The sequence below is a fragment of the Stegostoma tigrinum genome, chromosome 21 (assembly GCF_030684315.1).
Source record: "Stegostoma tigrinum isolate sSteTig4 chromosome 21, sSteTig4.hap1, whole genome shotgun sequence".
Classification (NCBI taxonomy): domain Eukaryota; kingdom Metazoa; phylum Chordata; class Chondrichthyes; order Orectolobiformes; family Stegostomatidae; genus Stegostoma; species Stegostoma tigrinum.
This window is the reverse complement of record NC_081374.1, coordinates 2,868,031-2,887,630: the sequence shown is the minus strand read 5'-3', so window position 1 is coordinate 2,887,630 and position 19,600 is coordinate 2,868,031. Positions and strand designations below refer to the sequence as shown.

The 19,600-nt window shown below is 44.6% G+C and overlaps 1 protein-coding gene across 1 annotated transcript in view; it reads right to left on the bottom strand.

The window, feature by feature from the left end:
- Window positions 1–322: 322 nt before the first annotated feature.
- LOC125462644 (serine/threonine-protein kinase TBK1-like) overlaps window positions 323–19,600 on the bottom strand; it is a 35,065-nt gene continuing 15,787 nt past the window's right edge. Inside the window, exons 8-18 of the mRNA XM_059653299.1 lie at window positions 18,779–18,870; window positions 16,252–16,353; window positions 14,955–15,015; window positions 14,147–14,259; window positions 10,210–10,286; window positions 9,271–9,310; window positions 7,418–7,519; window positions 6,286–6,382; window positions 4,366–4,472; window positions 3,212–3,283; window positions 323–890 (exon numbers count right to left, since the gene is read on the bottom strand). Of these exons, the coding sequence (XP_059509282.1) occupies window positions 860–890; window positions 3,212–3,283; window positions 4,366–4,472; window positions 6,286–6,382; window positions 7,418–7,519; window positions 9,271–9,310; window positions 10,210–10,286; window positions 14,147–14,259; window positions 14,955–15,015; window positions 16,252–16,353; window positions 18,779–18,870 (894 nt within the window). The 3' untranslated portion in view covers window positions 323–859. The remainder of the gene's footprint in view (window positions 891–3,211; window positions 3,284–4,365; window positions 4,473–6,285; window positions 6,383–7,417; window positions 7,520–9,270; window positions 9,311–10,209; window positions 10,287–14,146; window positions 14,260–14,954; window positions 15,016–16,251; window positions 16,354–18,778; window positions 18,871–19,600) is intronic.

Sequence of the window (19,600 nt, the reverse complement as noted above, 5' to 3'; positions counted from 1 at the left end):
AAAACCAAGAATGCAGTTGAACAGTTACAACTAGGTTATCCGGTGCAGCTCTGTGTCTTCCAAATGTGAGTTGACAGCAGGAGAGGATTGTTGTAACTCCAATAGTGAAGAACTGCTCTCCACCGCTCGCTGTCTACACCGAAGCAGAATGACGTGAACCTGGGGTGGGGACAAGAGCCAGTGTCTGTGGATCTGGAGCCCAACAAGATTCAGTGGATATAGGAACAGGTGACACTTCTCTTGTACGGTGGCTGATTCATTACCAAAAACGGAGAAGGGCAGATTGATAACTTTGTGTTGATAGCATAGAGTCATTTGAAGGTTATTCCTGATATGAACAAACTTGATTTAATTTCCAATATCATTAATTTCCCTGAGTATTGCATGATGAGCCTAAACTTCACAATTACCAATTCTGAAGGAAGGATGTTGGAGTACAAACTAAGTCATATACACACACACAAACATCGATTTACATGAGGTTTAGCTGTAAGCATTTCCGATGTGATTACTCATGCAACGTAGTAGATTTGTTCCTTTCTTCAATTGTTTACATGAACGGTAGAGAGCCAAGAGTCAGTTCGACATTTTTTCCTGATTTATCTTTCCACTAAGCTGCTGAAGTTAAAGAGGGGAAAGATGTAAAATCAGTTGCTGACTTGCAGTTGCCTATTTTACACAACCCAGGAAGGGGGTGGGTGCAGTTTGACTATTATTTTGCTCTTTAATAAGTAGGTCCAGCCAGTTTTTGGTACTAGTTCACCCAGACCATGATCCTTCAAATGTCATGCAGTGAAATATAAAGTTACAGCACCGAAGATGTCACACCCTCATCATGTCCATCTTCAATGTGTGGGTGTCAGACACCATGTGGCTTCTGGATACTGAGCCTAGTAGCAAAAACATATCCATTACTTCACAGCATTAACCAGTAACGCATTGTATTCTCAAATATACATGAATGTTACACCCAGTAACATGTGGTATAGAAAGTACACAGTGTAATACCAACTACCAACCTCCCAATGACATTAGAGATGGGAAATGAATGTTAGCCTAGCCAGTAACGCCTACCATGTTAGCCTAGCCAGTAACGCCTACCATGTCCCATGAGTAAATAAACAAAATTAGCTGGGTCAAGTATTTATTGCCAGTCCCTAGTTGCCCCTTGAGAAGGTGGTGATGACCTGTGTTTTTCACCCACTGCAGGTGGGGGCAGGTGGACCCACGATACTGTTAGGGAGGGAATTCTAGGATTTTGATGTGGCGAACCTTATGGAATAGTGACATAGCTTTCCAAGTCGGGATGGTGAGTGGCTTGGGGATGGGTGGATGGGGGGGATCTTGTGGCTGATGATGTATCTATACGCTGGATGTCCATGAGCTTGTATGTGGTAGAAGGCACAGATTTGGAAGATAATGTGTGACAGATCCTTGGAGAGATGTTGCACTACATCTTACAGATGGTACACACTGCTGCCATTCTGTGGTGGGGGGATGGAAGGAGTGAATGCTGAATATTGCACGTGTGGTACCAATTGAGCAGGCTGCTTGGTCCAGGATGCAGAGAAGCATCTTGAGTGTTGTTGGAGTTTCACTCATCCAGGCAAGTGGGGTGTATTCCACTACATTTCTGAGTTGTGCCTTTTAGATGACGAACAGAATCTGAGAAGTCAGGACATTCACTACAGAATTCCCAGCCCCAGACCTGCTCTTGTAGCCACTGTACTTATACACCTAGTCCAGTTTATTGTCTGGTCTATAGTAATCCTCATGATATTGATAATGGGAAATTTAGCAATGGTAATGCTATTGAATATGAAGAAGAGGTGCCAATGTGACAGTGTTATATCCAGTAACATATGGTGTTATATATAACATGCACAATGATCTATTTGGAAACACAGTGATGTTATATAATACAAACACTAGCTCTGTAGCCATCAATTTATGTCACTCCTTTAGGTAAAAGAATGTCCCAGACTGTTCTATAGGTTTTTAAGAATTCTTTTATGGAATGTATGCATCCATTGTTACTGAACTGAGTGGTTGCTATGCAATGGTCAGTTAAGAGTAAACCTCATTGCTATGAGTTTGGCGAAATAAGCAGGCCAGGCCAGACCAGATAAGGATGGCAGATTTCCCTCCCTAATGGGCATCAGTGAACCAGATGGGTTTTTAAACAAAAAGTAGTAGTTGCTTTGGTTACCATTACCAAAACTAGCTGTGTATCTCTGCCTTAGTCACGAAATTCAAATCCCACCGGATGCTATGGGATTTGAACCTACATCCCAGAGAATTAGCCTGGGCATCTGGTTAAACTTATGCAGTGACATTACCACTGCATCACCACCTCCCATATACGCAAAGAGAAAATTACTGACATTGAACCAAAACAATGAGTGACCAAAAGATTGGCCAACATGAGTAATTTTAAGGAGGGTGGTTAAACAGGAGGGTGGGGGCAATTCCAAAGAAAGGTGCGATGGGTCGCTGACGTGAGGGTCATCAATGTGAGACAAGAGAGGTTGGGATGCGTAATGGCTAAGCAGCAGAGGAACAGACACAGGGGAGAGCTTGTTGGACTGGTGAACATCAAAGACACCAAGTGGCAAGGTAAGAAAGGCATTAAACAGAAGGGTGAGAATATTCAATCGAAGGCATTGGAGGCTGCCTGATAGCCTTCAAAAGGGAAGTATTTTATCGAAAATCTATCCTTACAGAGCGACAGGATAAGGGAAAAGGCACAGAAGTGATGTTACAGATTAAATAGCTTCTTCTGTGTTGTGTTATTCAACCATTTTATTCCACAAGGTAGATTCAAGGCTAACCAAACAATTAGTCTATTTCTGGCTGAGAAGGACTTGGTGCAGGATACTATTCAGGCTGCATGGTTTTGAATGTACTCCAGTTCACAGATTGTGGAATCTAAGATCCAAGACTTTGGATGGATTGAGTTTGGAGATAACAACAGTATAGAAATGAAGCTCTGCAGCAGTTGAGCGGAGGCAGAGGTGAAGTCAAGTGATTATAAAGAGGTAGAAACAGACAGAACCTCAGCTCAAGATCACCTAGGACACTGAGGCTGGAAACAACAAGTTCAAACTGAGACAGTGGTCAGGGTTGGAGTGAGAGTTTGAGAGTGAAGCTAAAAACCAAAGCTTTAATCTTCTTCCCAACCTTTACTATATTGAAGGACGATCATGTTTACCTTTCAATGATCAAGTTGTTCTGCTCAAGTTCCCACAATACACCTTCCATTTCCTGTTTGAGCTGCTTCATCCTGTTAGCACACAGATAAGTTCAAAGTTTCTCATCTTTGCTGCCCAAAAATTGCATCTTCAATGAGTTGGGACAAAAATGACTCAGCCTTCTGTACAATCCCCATTGAAAGCTCAATGATAATATTTTGAGATGATATAAAACAAAACTAAGTTCCATTTAAGTAATAAAAACAAAGTTGCTGGAATAGCTCAGCAGATCTGGCAGCATCTGTGGAGGAAAAATCAGAGTTAATGTTTCAGGTCCGGTGACCCTTCCTCAGAACTGCGTTACCATTCAAACCCATGTCCCAGAACATTAAGCCTGGACCTGTGGTTTACAGGTCCAGTGACAATGCCACTAAGTCCAAATCCCACTCCCTTAGTGACATTGCCACAACTGGTGTTGGACCCTTCAGTGGGACGTTATTCAAACTGTGTTCTGAGGAAGGGTCAACGGACTCAAAACGTTAACTTGGTTTTCTCCTTCACAGATGCTGCCAGACCTGCTGAGCTTTTCCAGCAACTTTGTTTTTGTTCTCGATTTACAGCATCTGCAGTTCTTTTGGTTTTTATTCAATATTGACCTCACCAGCTTCAAAATCGCTCCTCCCCCAACCTTATTCCATATCCCACCCTCCCCTCCTCCCTGACCTGACCTAACCTGTCCTTCTTCCTACTCACCTATGTGCTCCACTATTCCTGCCGACCAATCACAATAAACCCCCACCTGCATTACCTATCATCATCCCAGTTGCCCTTCCCCCAGCACTCCCCTCATTTACTTCTAGGTTCCCCTCACACTCCCCAGTCCTGCAAAAAGTTTCAGCCCGAAACATTGACTTTCCTGCTCCTCAGATGCTGTCTGACCTGTTGTACTCTTCCAGCCTGTGATCCAGGTGGATCCTGGCCCTGCTGCTCATTATCCCACTGCATGGAAGTGGGCATGTGTATCATTTGGTGAGTCAATGAAGTTTGGAATCAAGTCTTTCAGATTGACGATGATGTACAGATTCCCAGAAGGGACAACATAACAGAATAATTCCAATTTTGCATCAAATTGGGAAATACAATGCACTCTCAATTCGGGGACCTCACTACCCACCTGATTGTCAAATCCATGCATTTCTGTTCAGAGTTGTCTCGAGAAGCTGGTATTTTGGTCACAGATTGTTGTTCTTCCTGAAGCCTCGGCAGCCCCTGCTCTAATACCTGCAATTCACAAAGAAAGCGGAGATTGTCATTTTCAATTCCTGGAGACACACAGAGATTTGGCGACTTCAGGTTTAGACTACCAGTTCTTTGACGTTCTTCTGTTGATACTAAGAAGCGACTGTTGCATTCACTCTCTAACCTGGGCAGACAGTAATTTTGAAATCAGGTAAAACACTATAGCAGCTCAGCCTTCCAGATGCATTCGTTCTCGCACTGTTCTAGTTGATGGGGTTATAGTAACAGGACTCGATTTGTGAATTTCCTGACAGAGAATAAGAACATTCATGGGGAAGCACTCTTGTCATTCTTTCTTTTAAGGAAAAATACTTCAACTAAGCCCTGTTCAGTACACAGTGCTAAATAAAAACACACAGGTCTGCAGAAAGACTTAATTTACTGTTTACTTATTGGCTTTATTCTCAGCAGAGTGGACTTTTGTTTTACTTTTCACCCCTATCATTAACCCCTACTTTACATCTCAGTCACTCCTTTATTACCATTAGCACTCCCTTTGTCTCTTACTCTGGGCCTCCTCACCATTTGTTCCACCGGCTCTTCCTCCTCCCTCTGTCCAGCTCCTTTCAGTTTGGGTGCTAATGTTAGGACCTAAACCTTCCTATGTCCTATCCTCCAATCCCATATTCCAGGCCTTGTTGTACTATATTCCTAGCTGCCATCAGTTCTGAGGAAGGGTCACTGGACCCGAAATGTTAACTCTGTTTTCTCCTTCACAGATGCTGCCAGACCTGCTGAGTTTTTCCAGCAACTTCTGTTTTCATTCCTGATTGACAGCATCTGCAGTTCTTTTGGTTTTTACTTGTTATATTATAGTCTGCCATTACACACTATCTATTGTTAGCCACCAACAGTCTCCAGCTATTCGCCAGATCATTACTGACTTTTTTGTCTGTCCAACTGCTGTCCTCTCTCTTTGGGTTCTATCCCCATCTATCGTTTACTCCTTACCCCCTCCTCCCACCTCCCTATTTTCTGCAGATAAACTGACATTTTCCCAGCTACCATCAGTCCTGAGGAAGGATCACCAGATCAGAAGCATTAACTTGGATTTCTCTTCACCGATGCTGCCAGACCTGCTGAGTTTCTCCAGCATTTTCTGATTTTGTTTTTGATTAATCTGTTATGTGGGAACTATGGCTTTTTCTAAATTGATATTGAGCAGATCACTGTTTGAATGCAGTTTTAATTTTCACTAGATGACAAATGTGTAATTAAGCCAAAGATAATTCTAGTTTTGCTGTGAAATTCCAATAGTTTCAAACTACTTTCCATTCCATTTAATTACTACAACCTGGAATGTTCAATCAGATATAATGTTGGGTTTTCTGATGATCCACTTCCTTCACCTTCAAACCATCATAGAAACTGACAACTTTCCCAATGTTTTATCAAATATTTATCTGCTGAGCTTTCCTTCCTCATTGGTGTGAAGCTTCAGATGCCTAGTTCTACCTCTGAGCATGCTGTGCAGAAATTAAAGCATTTCCCCACTATTTCTCAATTCCCTCATTAAATCCCAGGTTCACAACATAACTCTTCACTCACTCAGTCTTTCCTTCACCCCATCTTCTGCCAGTGCCAAATTGTGATCTTACCAGATATTTCAACCAGATATTTGGGAATCAGAATCACATATTATTACAACATTGGATCGCTCCTCATTTGAGCAGCAAACATTTTTTTTAAATTCATGCAATTTAATTTCTGTCAGAACAGGTCTGCCTATAAACACAATGGGCTTTTAAAGCATCCTTTATTATTGAGTGAGTTTTATGAAGGTCGGAGAATGTACCTTGTTCAAATGAGCTTGGTGTTTGTCCAGCTCCTGAATGAAGTTCACACTCTGATTTTTGAAGGTTGTCAGTTGCTTTCGGGTCTCACAGCATATCCTGCAAAATGTGTTGTGGTTACAAGTCCAACTCATACCTTCACCCACAACCCCTTATTTCCATCTCATTATTCATTCACACCCATGTGTGATGCTATTTACAGTTCCTGAAATCCCTATGAACACCAGGATCTTCATTCCTGGGATTTGTATCACTGGTAAGGCCGACATTTACAGTTGCAAACCAGGATTGTTGTGAATTTTAAATCTGAAATAGATATATTCCGAGGAAGGGTCACTGGATCTGAAACATTAACTGCTTTCTCTCCACAGATGCTGCCAGACCTGCTGAGCTCTTCCAGAAACTTCTGTCGGTGTTTCTAATGATTTACAAAATCCGTGATTCGTTCAGTTTTTATACAGCTAAATTCTTGTTAAGCTGAAGTAGTAAGGGATATGGGCCAAAGTCAGGTCGAGGAGTTAGGCCACAGATCGGCCATGATCTCATTGAACAGGCTCAAGAAGCTAAATGGCCCACCCTTATTGCTCATTCCTTGGTTGGTAGAGCAGGTTTCCTTCTTTTTTTTTTCCATCTTCTCTGCTCATGACTGCTCAATATGTGTTTCTCTGAAAGTTCAACATCGTCTTAGTCCCTTTTATAAACATATTTGTGGATTATGAAAACAAAATTTGAATTCACTGCGTATCGTGTTGGGCAGAATCCAAAATCAGTGAAGATCTTGTCTCCTGAACTCAACCTGAGTGCAATGGGGAGCCAATGCTCTTAAAAATAACTACTCAACAATAATCTGCAACAGTTGGTTGCTCATCCAAACCAGGTTCAAATTTTCACCCTAATAACCATCCAACTGCCCATCAGATTTCAACCAGCTCTCAGGTAGTAATCCTCAAAACACCACCCAGACTCTAGCCTCCAGTTGTTCTCCATTACTTTGAGTCACTTACACCAGTCCTTGGGGTAACTAGCATCATGCCAACCTTTAGACATTTGACCAATGTGGGTATCGAGCTATTATTTCCATTGGTAATCCATGCCAACCAGCCCTCAGTCACATGTGGAGCCTTAGTCACATACCTCATCCATTCTTTGGTAGAAGCCAACAGCTTTTGGTATTTCTGTACACAATCCTCTCTGACTAACATCTGCACCTTCTTTGCATGCAGTCCCATTTTGATCCTGCAACATCAAAGAAATACTAAGAATGCAAGATGTCCTTAGGGTGAACAATATAACTGCAAGGGAAAGTGCAAAGTCCAGAGTTCAGGACACCAACAAAATTGTTAAAATATACACAACAGGTTTGACAGTGGGATTGTATTATTGTCTAAATCCAAATCACTCCATTTAGTTTTTCAGATACCCACCAGATAAAACAACAATGGAAAATCTTCTATAAATTACTGGCAAGGTCCCAGATAGAACATTGTGTTGAATTCTGGGCCCCACACCTTAGGGAAGGTGTCAAGATATTGCAAGAGATTTGCCAAAGTGGTACCAGGGATGAGGAACTTCAGTGAATGTAGAGAGACTTGAAGCTGGGATTGTTCTGCTTAAGAGGGGGTCAGCAGAGTTTTAACAGAGATGTTGAAAATGAAGAAGGATTTTTACTGTTTTGCTTGATCCACTGGATTTCCACTGGCACAAGAATGGATTATCAGAAGGCTCAGATTTAAGGTTTTGGAAAATGTCTACTGGATGAGAAATGAGAATTGTTTTTATAATATATACAAACACAACAAGTTGAGATCTGAATGTTCTGTCTGGTAGGGTGTTAAACAGAGATTTTATTACAACTTTCAAAAGAGAATTAGATAAATATTTGGAATGGGAAATATCGCAGGGCAATGTTCAAGAACAGTGGTGTGTGGTGGGTCTTTTATGGAAGTACAGCTACAATGGCAATCTGTACTTTCTATGAAATGTGCCATACTGCCACCAGCTCTGAATTGGTAATGTCACTGGGAGTCAAATGGATTCTGAAAGGCAGGAGTTTGAATTTATACAACATTCCTCTGTAGTAACACCTTATGGAGGTAATTTAAAGATGAAATCCATCTATTTCTCAGTAGTTGTTTGGTACAACAGAACTTGAGCATTTCTGAAAACAAGATGCATTTTGTTCAAACTTTGGGACTTGCACTCCATCAGGACATTTTGCAATAACATCAATTTTAATGAAAAATCTAATATTTGTACTGCAACAGAGGGTAGTGCTATCTGTTTGGAAGTGGTCTCCGATTGATAGAGTTCCTGCCATGGAAAATGCAGCAATTAATTTCTTAATTCTTTCTTTATCCATTAACAGGATGAAGGCCTCGCTGGCTAGGCAGCATTTATTGCCCATCCGTAAGTGCCCAGAGATCAGTTCAGAGTCAACCACATTGTTGTGGGTGTGGTTAATAGGTAGCAGCCAGGCTTTGTTTAAATTTTACATCAGGCGGATTGACTGTGATTGGTCAAAGCATTGTCCTGAGAAATGTACCAGCGAATAGCTGTCTGGAGTTGAAACAAGTACACTGTGTACACATGTTCCCTCTCCCTAAAAGGAACAGGGCCTCGTGTTTAATGTATGTGGCTTCCAATGTATGCAAGCTTATCACATTAAGAGTCTGACTGACAGGATTATTCGGCAACTTCTGTCCAATTGCAGAACTACATCTAATGTTGGATAAGCGGAAACACAGTTATTTAATTGTTCCATGAGATCTTTGCTATATAACTGAATCACAAAACAACATCTGTTTGGCATCTCTTCAGAAATATGGTGCCCAAGGCAATGCAGCACTCCAAAACTACATGCAAAAAAAATAAAATTGCTGGAGCGGGACTTGAACTCACAATCTTCAGAGTCAGAGGCAGGGTTGTTATTCACAGAGTTAAACTGGCACTTTTAAACTGAAGCAAGAAAAGTTATAAAAACAACTTACTTCTCAAATTTATGGATTTGCTCATCATTGTATTGAAGTTCTGAAAAGGAAGAAGTATTGGATAATGAGGGTCATTGTGATTTTCAGTATTTGATTCATAGTAAAGTCTGTTTCTAATATGTAGGCATCATTAAACTGGGCCCCCACTGGAATCATTCACTGGTTTCCAGTTGACGACTGGGGGCATGTGCTGGGCATTGACTGAAAGACAGGTTTGGCCTCACGCCCTGCTCTCTTTACTGTACCCTGGCTCTGTGCTGTCAAATAGCCGTCAGCGTGTCTTCCAAGTAAAGCTGGAACAATGAGAAGAGCAGCCAGTAGCCGAGGAAACGTATTCCATAATGAGCTGTAAGGGTCGATGTGGGAATTGAGCTGGGCTTCGGGGGTGAAATGGTTTACTCTTCCTCAAAGCTAAAAGAGAAATGATTGTTGAAAGAACTGCATTCATATAGCACCTTTGACAACCTTTGGATTGTCCAGGCAATAATGTCATTTTGACGTGCAGTCACTATAAGGTAGGGCACAGACCAATTCACACACAGCAAGATCCCACAAACAACAATGGAATAAAAATATTCAGCTAGTTTGCCTTTGTTGATCTTCAGTGAAGGATAAATGTTTATAAAAACTGTTAAGTCTTCTGCTTTATGAGGAACACAGGAACTTTTATGTCAAGGAAGAAGGTGGCAAAGAGCCTTGTTAACTTTTCATCTGAAAAATGGCACTGGTGCACGTGCAGTGCTCTCCCTACCCCGTTCCCCCGGGGTTTGTGCCAAATCTTTGCTGTGGGACAGCTTCACAACCTCCCGAGTTGGAGGAGAGATTGAGGAGTACAGAAACCAGCTGCTTCATGCTCAGTTACAGCCGTTGAACCATATTTGACACTTTGACATGGCTGCAATGTTAGGGATGCAAAGTAGTAATGAATTGGCTCCTTACTCATTTTCACTCTGTCGTTTCTGAGCTGGCTGTGGATGGAAGAAACTTTATCCAATAAAACCTCCACTTTTCCAACTCTACAAAATAATTAAACAACAGAAATATTAATTATTCTTCATTTTCAATTGCTGTAACCATCTTTAATTCTAATTGCACTATTTTACTTCCTGGGTTGCCATAACCTCACTCATTCTCTGTGAGCCTGTTTAGATAGGGAGTGCTGGTTGAGTTATTCACAACCAATGTGACCCTGTAGTCACCTACCATCAAAAGAGGGACACAGCTTCACGTAACATAGTGAGAGACCATCAAATGAAGAACTCGCACTTACATTGCCCCTTCCATGAGATCAAGCTGCCCGAGAACACCTTACTGCCAATGTACCATTTCTGAAACACAGTCACTATCGTAATGTAGCAAATGCAGCTACCAATTTTTAAGAGATAGTAGGAACTGCAGATGCTGGAGAATCTGAGATAACAAGGTGTGGAGCTGGATGAACACAGCAGGCCAAGCAGCATCAGAGAAGCAGGAAGGCTGACGGTTCAGGCCTAGACCCTTCTTCAGAAACATCAGCTTTCCTGCTCCTATGATGCTGCTTGGCCTGCTGTGTTCATCCAGCTCTGCACCTTGTTATTCCACTTTTTAATCTTTTTTTGTTCACTTGTGGGACATGGATATTGTTAACTGGTCCAGCACTTATTTCCTCTCCGTGGTTACCCTTGAAATGGCGGTGGTGAGCTGCACAGCAAGATCGCACAACAGTAACATGAGAATGGTCTATTTCTCTGAATGATGTTGATTGAGCTTAAATACTACCCCAAAATAGTGTTGTGGGCTTTTTTACATCTACCTCTAAGAGGTGACTGAGCTAACAGCAGTCTAATATTCCATCTAAAAAGACAGCACTTTGACAGTACACTATTCCCTCAGTACCGCTGCAGGAGTATCAGTGCTATTTACGTGCTTAAAACACCACAGTAGGATTTGAACCCAGAACTTTCTAGCTCTAAGGCAGAAGTACTATTGGTTGAGCCGCTATCAGGAGCTGGAAACCTGACTTATTCTTCCCTTCCCAAATCCTCAGGCTCAAAGCAATTAAAACAGAAATTTCTGCTCATTAGAGCCCAACCAGTTACAGAGGTGTGAATTTTGATAAATTGATAGGTTTGTGCTTTTAAAGGCACTTAAAAAAAGAGTAATGTTCTGTTTGAGTGAGTGATAATGGGAACTGCAGATGCTGGAGAATCCAGGATAACAAAGTGTGGAGCTGGATGAACACAGCAGGCCCAGCAGCATCTCAGGAGCACAAAAGCTGACGTTTTGGGCCTAGACCCTTCATCAGACAGCCTCTCTGATGAAGGGTCTAGGCCCGAAACATCAGCTTTTGTGCTCCTGAGATGCTGCTTGGCCTGCTGTGTTCATCCAGCTCCACACTTTGTTATTTCTAATGTTCTGTTTGAAATGGAACGAAGTGACCGTGCATTAGTCATATTGTTAAGAAATTCACTTTAATCTATACTTGGGATGTTTTTGGTTTTCAATTGCTGATAATTACTGATTGAGAGAACTTTGTGGGTAATTTCAAGCAAGGACAATACTGGCTGTGCCTTTCCGTCTACACCCAACCTGATACAGTTAAGGTCAATCAGAGGAAACAAGGTGAATTCAGGAGTGGCATATATTACATATTCCGATTTGATACAGGCTTATTGAAAGAGAGCAGGGTCGTGGGTTTAATATGGGATTGGTAGAGGTCAACAGTGGAGACATGAATGGACAGTAGCTTAGGACTATTTCAGGGTGGTCAGCAGGAAGCAGGATTAGTTTAGGATTGATCCTAGGCTACAGAAGGATTGTGAGAAAATTAGGTTAGAACTTAAAAACATTGGAAATAGGAACAGTAGACCATTCAGCCCAAAGACTCTGCTCCAGCATTCAATCTCACCATGACTAATCTTGCCTTTCAATTCCACTTTCCCACCAAATCCCTCCTACCCCACCACACCCGGCACCTTCCCCTGCAACCGCAGGAAATGCTACACTTGCCCCCACACCTCCTCCCTCACCCCTATCCCAGGCCCCAAGATGACGTTCCATATTAAGCAGAGGTTCACCTGCACATCTGCCAATGTGGTATACTGCATCCATTGTACCCGGTGTGGCTTCCTCTACATTGGGAAAACCAAGCGGAGGCTTGGGGACCGCTTTGCAGAACACCTCCGCTCGGTTCGCAATAAACAACTGCACCTCCCAGTCGCAAACAATTTCCACTCCCCTTCCCATTCTTTAGATGACACGTCCATCATGGGCCTCCTGCAGTGCCACAATGATGCCACACGAAGGTTGCAGGAACAGCAACTCATATTCCGCTTGGGAACCCTGAAGCCCAATGGTATCAATGTGGACTTCACCAGTTTCAAAATCTCCCCTTCCCCCACCGCATCCCAAAACCAGCCCAGTTCGTCCCCTCCCCCCACTGCACCACACAACCAGCCCAGCTCTTCCTCTCCACCCACTGCATCCCAAAACCAGTCCAACCTGTCTCTGCCTCCCTAACCTGTTCTTCCTCTCACCCATCCCTTCCTCCCACCCCAAACCGCACCTCCATCTCCTACCTACTAGCCTCATCCCACCTCCTTGACCTGTCCGTCTTCCCTGGACTGACCTATCCCCTCCCTACCTATCTTCTTTTCTCTCCATCTTCGGTCCGCCTCCCCCTCTCTCCCTATTTATTCCAGAACCCTCACCCCATCCCCCTCTCTGATGAAGGGTCTAGGCCCGAAACGTCAGCTTTTGTGCTCCTGAGATGCTGCTGGGCCTGCTATGTTCATCCAGCCTCACATTTTATTATCTTGGATTCTCCAGCATCTGCAGTTCCCATTATCACCCATATTCCTCAATTTCCTGAAAGGACAACATTGTGGGCTGAAGGGCCTGTTCTGTGCTGTACTGTTCTATGTTCTATGTTCTATGTTCTATCCACCTCCACATTAAATATATTCAATGGTAACACATCCCAGCTCCCTGGGTTAGAAAATTCAAAAGGTTCACAACCTTTTCAGTGGAAAAAATACTCTTTGTCTCCTTCCTAAATGATTTACCCCTGAGTCTGGAAAGCGCCCCATGTTCTCAATAATCCAGCCTGGGGGCAAACAGTCTGAGTGTCACCCCTGTCAAGCCTTTTAGAATCGTTAATATTTCAAAGAGATCCCGTCTGATTCCTCTAAACTCCAGAGAATATATACCCAATTTACTCAGCTTTTCATTATCGGACAACATCTTATCCCAGAGGTCTGTTTAGTGAACCTTAGCTGTGGTGCCTCGAATGCAAGTCTATCTTTCCTTTAATATGAAGATCAAAACCACACCCACAGAAGGGTCTCACCAAAGCCTCTGTACAGTGCATGAGATTCTTTTATTCCTGTACTCCAAACCCTCGCCAGTGAAGGCAAATATGGCAGTGACTTTCTTCATCATTTGATGTACTTGTACGCCAACATTCCTTTCCTTTCACCAGAGGGGCTTTATCTGGGCATTAATATTTCCAATTTTTACACCTTTCAAAACAATGCTTTTCTCATGCTTACGGCCAGAATGAATGACCTCACGCATTCCCTACTTCTCCATCTGTTCCATGGTCAGTGAAGGGTCTAGGCCCGAAACGCCAGCTTTTGTGCCCCTGAGATGCTGCTGGGCCTGCTGTGTTCATCCAGCCTCACATTTTATTACCTTGGATTCTCCAGCATCTGCAGTTCCCATTATCTCAGTGTAATTTGTGACTGGTTTGGGATTGATGTCTGGTGATGGGGAGAACAAGTAAATGGAATTAGTTTATGAATCTAACAAAGGGCCAGCAGAAAGAGGGTGGGCCAAATGACCTCCATCAGTGCTATAATCCTCATTGGTTCCAGCTTCTGAAGTAAACCGTGCTCACGTGTTGTCTTCATGATGTATATATCGGCTCTGGCACCATTCAGCTGCTATCTGGTCCAACTGCTTCTGAATGCTATGAACGCTACGGGAGCCGCTCACGATAAACTCCTGAGCCTGTAACACAAGATGATTCAACTTACACTTTTTATATTGTCTGTTGGTCCACATGAACAAAATAATATGTCACCCAGAATAACTGCAGTGTGAGTTGGAGTAAGGCTTTCTCTATACTTAAAACATTCTAGGACAGGAACAGCATGGGGTTAAATACAGAGTAAATCTGATTCTACATGTTCTCCATCAAATATTCCCAGGACAGGGGCAGCAGACCCCTTCCAGCATATGAACCCTTGCACTTTGCTTCCAAATGCATTTTGGATAACCACATGGATTTGGCTGCGTAATCACTGTCTATGAAAAATAGATTCTCTGGTAAAAGCATTATCCCTATTTACCTCAGAGATAATGAGAACAGCAGATGCTGGAGAATCCAAGATAACAAAGCGTGGAGCTGGATGAACACAGCAGGCCAAGCAGCATCTCAGGAGCACAAAAGCTGACGTTTCGGGCCTAGACCCTTCATCAGAGAGCTCTCTCTGATGAAGGGTCTAGGCCCGAAACGTCAGTGTTTGTGCTCCTGAGATGCTGCTGGGCCTGCTGTGTTCATTCGGCTCTGTGTCATCCCTATTTACCTCCTTCACTTCTGCTTTTCTGATTGTCACCAAAGGATTAATTAAAGTATTTATGTTCACTGTGCATTGGTAATATATTAATTGTCATTATAATGTAATATTCATCAGATAACTTACAGACTGCAGCTTGATGTGAAGACTGCCCAGTTCTGTCAGACCCTGAATCAGTGGTCCATACCTGTAAGGGAATGCTCAGCAATGAATCAAATGCCTTTCGACCAGGATTGGTCTGTGATCAGTCAGCATTGTGATCCCCTTTCAGTCAGAGTCCATGGAGTCAGCTCAACCCCAGAAAGGACTGAGTTCAGAACACAGACTGACTATCATGTACTGCGCTGCCAGAGGGTCAGCGCTGAGGGAGCGCCGCACTGCCAGAGGGTCAGCGTTGAGGGAGCGCTGCACTGCCAGACGGTCAGCGCTGAGGGAGCGCCGCACTGCCAGAGGGTCAGCGCTGAGGGAGCGCCGCACTGCCAGAGGGTCAGCGTTGAGGGAGCGCCGCACTGCCGGAGGGTCAGCGCTGAGGGAGCGCCGCACTGCCGGAGGGTCAGCGCTGAGGGAGCGCCGCACTGCCGGAGGGTCAGCGCTGAGGGAGCGCCGCACTGCCGGAGGGTCAGTGCTGAGGGAGCGCCGCACTGTCGGAGGGTCAGTGCTGAGGGAGCGCCGCACACTCGGAGGGTCAGTGCTGAGGGAGCGCCGCACACTCGGAGGGTCAGTGCTGAGGGAGCGCCGCACACTCGGAGGGTCAGTGCTGAGGGAGCGCCGCACTGTCAGAGGGTCAGTGCTGAGGGAGCGCCGCACTGTCAGAGGGTCAGTGCTGAGGGAGCGCCGCACTGTCAGAGGGTCAGTGCTGAGGGAGTGCTGCACCGTCAGAGGGTCAGTGCTGAGGGAGCGCCGCACTGTCAGAGGGTCAGTGCTGAGGGAGCGCCGCACTGTCAGAGGGTCAGTGCTGAGGGAGTGCTGCACCGTCAGAGGGTCAGTGCTGAGGGAGTGCCACACTGTCAGAGGGTCAGTGCTGAGGGAGCGCCGCACTGTCAGAGGGTCAGTGCTGAGGGAGCGCCGCACTGTCAGAGGGTCAGTGCTGAGGGAGCGCCGCACTGTCGGAGGGTCAGTGCTGAGGGAGTGCCGCACTGTCGGACAGTCAGTGATGAGGGAGCGCCGCACTGTCGGACAGTCAGTGATGAGGGAGCGCCGCACTGTCGGAGGGTCAGTGCTGAGGGAGTGCCGCACTGTCGGAGGGTCAGTGCTGAGGGAGTGCTGCAATGTCAGAGAGTCTGTGCAGAGATCCAGAAGTCTGTAATAAAATATTTGAACAGGTTGGCTTAAAAAATCTAGAACTCAATGTATACTAGCCTTTTACTATCTTGTGACTGTATGATATTCCTGATTGGGAATGGCAATCTCAGTGAGCACTCACAGTTTGTGGACTTGCACCATGGTGTCCTGACAGAAACTTAGCTTCAGATTCAACGTTGTCAATTGTTGAAGAATTGTCTCACATTCTTTCTTCAAAATCGCACTTGTAAAGAAAAAGCGATTATTAATATGCCAATCAGATTGTTCATCAGACACACTCATTGATTACTGAACCCAAAACATTCATAGAATCCCTACAGTGTACAAACAGGCCTTTCATACCAACAAGTCCACATTGACCCTCAAAACATCCCTCCCAGACCCATCCCCCTTTAACACACCTAATCTACACATCCCTGAACACTATGGGCAATTTAGCCTAAATTGCGCATCTTTGGACTGTGGGAGGATGCTGGAGCACCCAGAGGAAACCCTCACAGAGACAGAGAGAATGTGCAAACTCCGCACAGTCACTCGAGGCTGGAATTGAACCCAGGTCCCTGGTGCTGTGAGGTAGCTGTGCTAATCACCGAGCCACAGCGCTGCCCCCCAAAAAAAACAGCAATTATTAATATGTCAATCAGACCATTCATCAGACACGCTCATTGATTACTGAACCCAAAACATTGTCTCCATTCATGATCTGCCAGTCACCCATTTAGGATTAACACCAATTGCCCATGGTGAACACAGCAAATCGAACATCAAACATAGACCTTCTTTGCCATCCATTTTGATTTTTTTAAGCTCCCCCCCCCGCAGTGTGGTTGATTCCTGACTTGCATTTCAGGCAGGTCCTGATGAATACTCTGCTATTAACACCTACTCTGGATTTATACTTTGCCTTTTCTTCACATTTAGTACCCAATCTTTTTGCCATTTGCTCCATAATACCTTGATCTTACATCTCCCTCACCCTTCAACCTATACTGGAACTTCCCACTTGTTCTAATTGCCCTTCCCCACCTCTACCTTCAGAGAAAACAACAATTTTTCCAATTCCAACTCTCACCCTAGACTCAAAATGTTAACTCTGTTTTTCCCACTCCACACACTTGTTGAGCTTCTCCACAACTTCCTGGCTTTATCTCAGGCCATCTCTGGATCAAGTTATTAGTACAACAGGGCAGGCAATATAGCAGAGCCCTTGGAGGAGTAACTTAGATTATTAACAGCCTCAAACCCAATTGGAAAGACAACTCATTGTGGACTTCACAAGCTTCAAAATCTCCCCTCCGTCTACCGCATCCCAAAACCCGCCCAGCTTGTACCCAACTCCATAACCTGTCTTTCCTCCCACCTATGCCCTCCTCCCACCTCAAGCCCCACCCCATCTCTACCTACTGGCCTTATCCCGGCCCCATGACCTGTCCATCCTCCCTGGACTGACCTATCTCCTCCCTAACTCCCCACCTACACTCACCTTTACTGGCTCCATCCCCACCTCTTTGACCTGTCTGTCTCGCCTCCACCTACCTTCTCCTCTATCCATCTTCTATCTGCCTCCCCCACCTCCCTATTTATTTCAGAATCCTCTCCCCCTCTCCTATTTCTGAAGAAAGGTCTAGGCCTGAAACTTCAGCCATCCTGCTCCTCAGATGCTGCTTGGCCTGTTGTGCTCATCGAGTTCTACACTCTTTGTTCTCTCAGATTCTCCAGCATCTGCAATTCCTACTTTCTCATTCAAATCAATCCTGGCTGGCCTCCCATATTCCACATTCCAGAAACTTAAGCTCATCACTGTTGACCAGGGTCCAACTAAGATCTAGTCCTGTGGTTTACACTGGCTCCTAGTTAAGCAAACCCTCAGTTTTCAATCTCTGCTTTATTTTCACATTTCTCCTTGCACTCGGCCCTCTCTATTTCTGTTATCCCCTCCACCCCCATCTCCCTGTCAAATATCTGCACGCTCTAATTCTGAATTCTTGAACATCCCATGATTTTGATCACTCCACCATTGGCAGTCATGCCCTTCAGTTTTCTGGATGCTAAACTCCCTCAACCTTCAAATCTCTCCTTTTAGTTCCTCAAACAAATCTCTCTCTTTCACTAAACTGCCATAATGTTCCTTTAAGCAGCTTGGTGCCAAAGTTTGTTAGGTATACTGTCCCCATCAAACAGTCCTGAAACAGGTTCAATACAGAGTAAAGCTCCCTCTACACTGTCCCAATCAAACACTCCCAGGACAGGGACAGCACACGATTATATACAGAGTAAAGCTCCGTTTACACTGTCCCCATCAAATATTTCCAGGGCAGAGACAGCACAGGGTCAGAGGGAATTTTGTAGCAAAGTGTCTGGTATGATTTACTATGTTCAAGGTACTCAAACAAAACCCACTCATCTTGCTTTAATGGCGCCTTTAATACAGTAACTGATTCCAAAGCATACAGACTCGCAGACACTGCAAGGTTGTACAGTCTGAAGGAATGAAACCGGGCACCTCCTCAAGCAGCAAAATTCATCCCCTGGTTGTAAGTGGGAAATAACTGTGGTAATGATGTCACAGCACTGCAAAAAGACACTAAGTGACTGTGCAGTGCCTGCTTTTCAGTGAGAGGTGTTTCTTGCCTTTCCCAGTTACTTACATTATCCAATATGTCCCTCGCAGGATCAGATCCTGACATTTCATCAGAGACTTTGTGATCCTCAGCAGCTGGTGAACAGCACTGGCCACAGTCTGAAATACAAAGGTCACCCCACTGTCACACACACACTCAGTAACTACAGACTGAAACATCATTCACAGCACATCCAAACATCACAACATTTCAAACTTCAATCAGCAAACTTTCGTGATGAGGAGTTGACAACTTCCCTCCATTATCCTCATTCTAGTGGAGGACAGGTATGGCATGGGTTTACTGACAGAGTGGAGATTCCTTTACGTCATAACGAAGGGCCCCAGTTATATCTGTAAGAAAAGCCAATTTTGTGCGTCCCATTTTATACATTACACCAGTCAGCCCCCAACACCCATTTCAGAGTTTAGCTCAGCACAGAATACAGGCTGTTATCCAAAGGGATTAGTCAAGACAAAGTAATAACCAAAGCATCTACACATGCAGGAGGGTGTGGCAGGTTCAAACCCTTGTACTTGGCTAAATCTCTCGGTTTGCCGAAAGGACAGTGTCCAAAATGACACCCATCTGCCCACAAACCCCCCACTACCTCCATGCACACACGCTGCCGCCTCCTCCATTCACTCATTTCTCTCTCTCTCCTCCACATCCTCCACGACTCTCTTTCCTCCACCAGGTCCCTCTTTCTCCTCCACCCAATTGCTCCCTCTCTCTCCTCCAACACCCTCCCACGGCCTCCTCCACCTGCTCCCCTCCCTCGGCCTCCTCCACCCGCTCCCCTCCCTCTGCCTCCTCCACCCACACCCCTCCTTGTACATCCTCCATCCA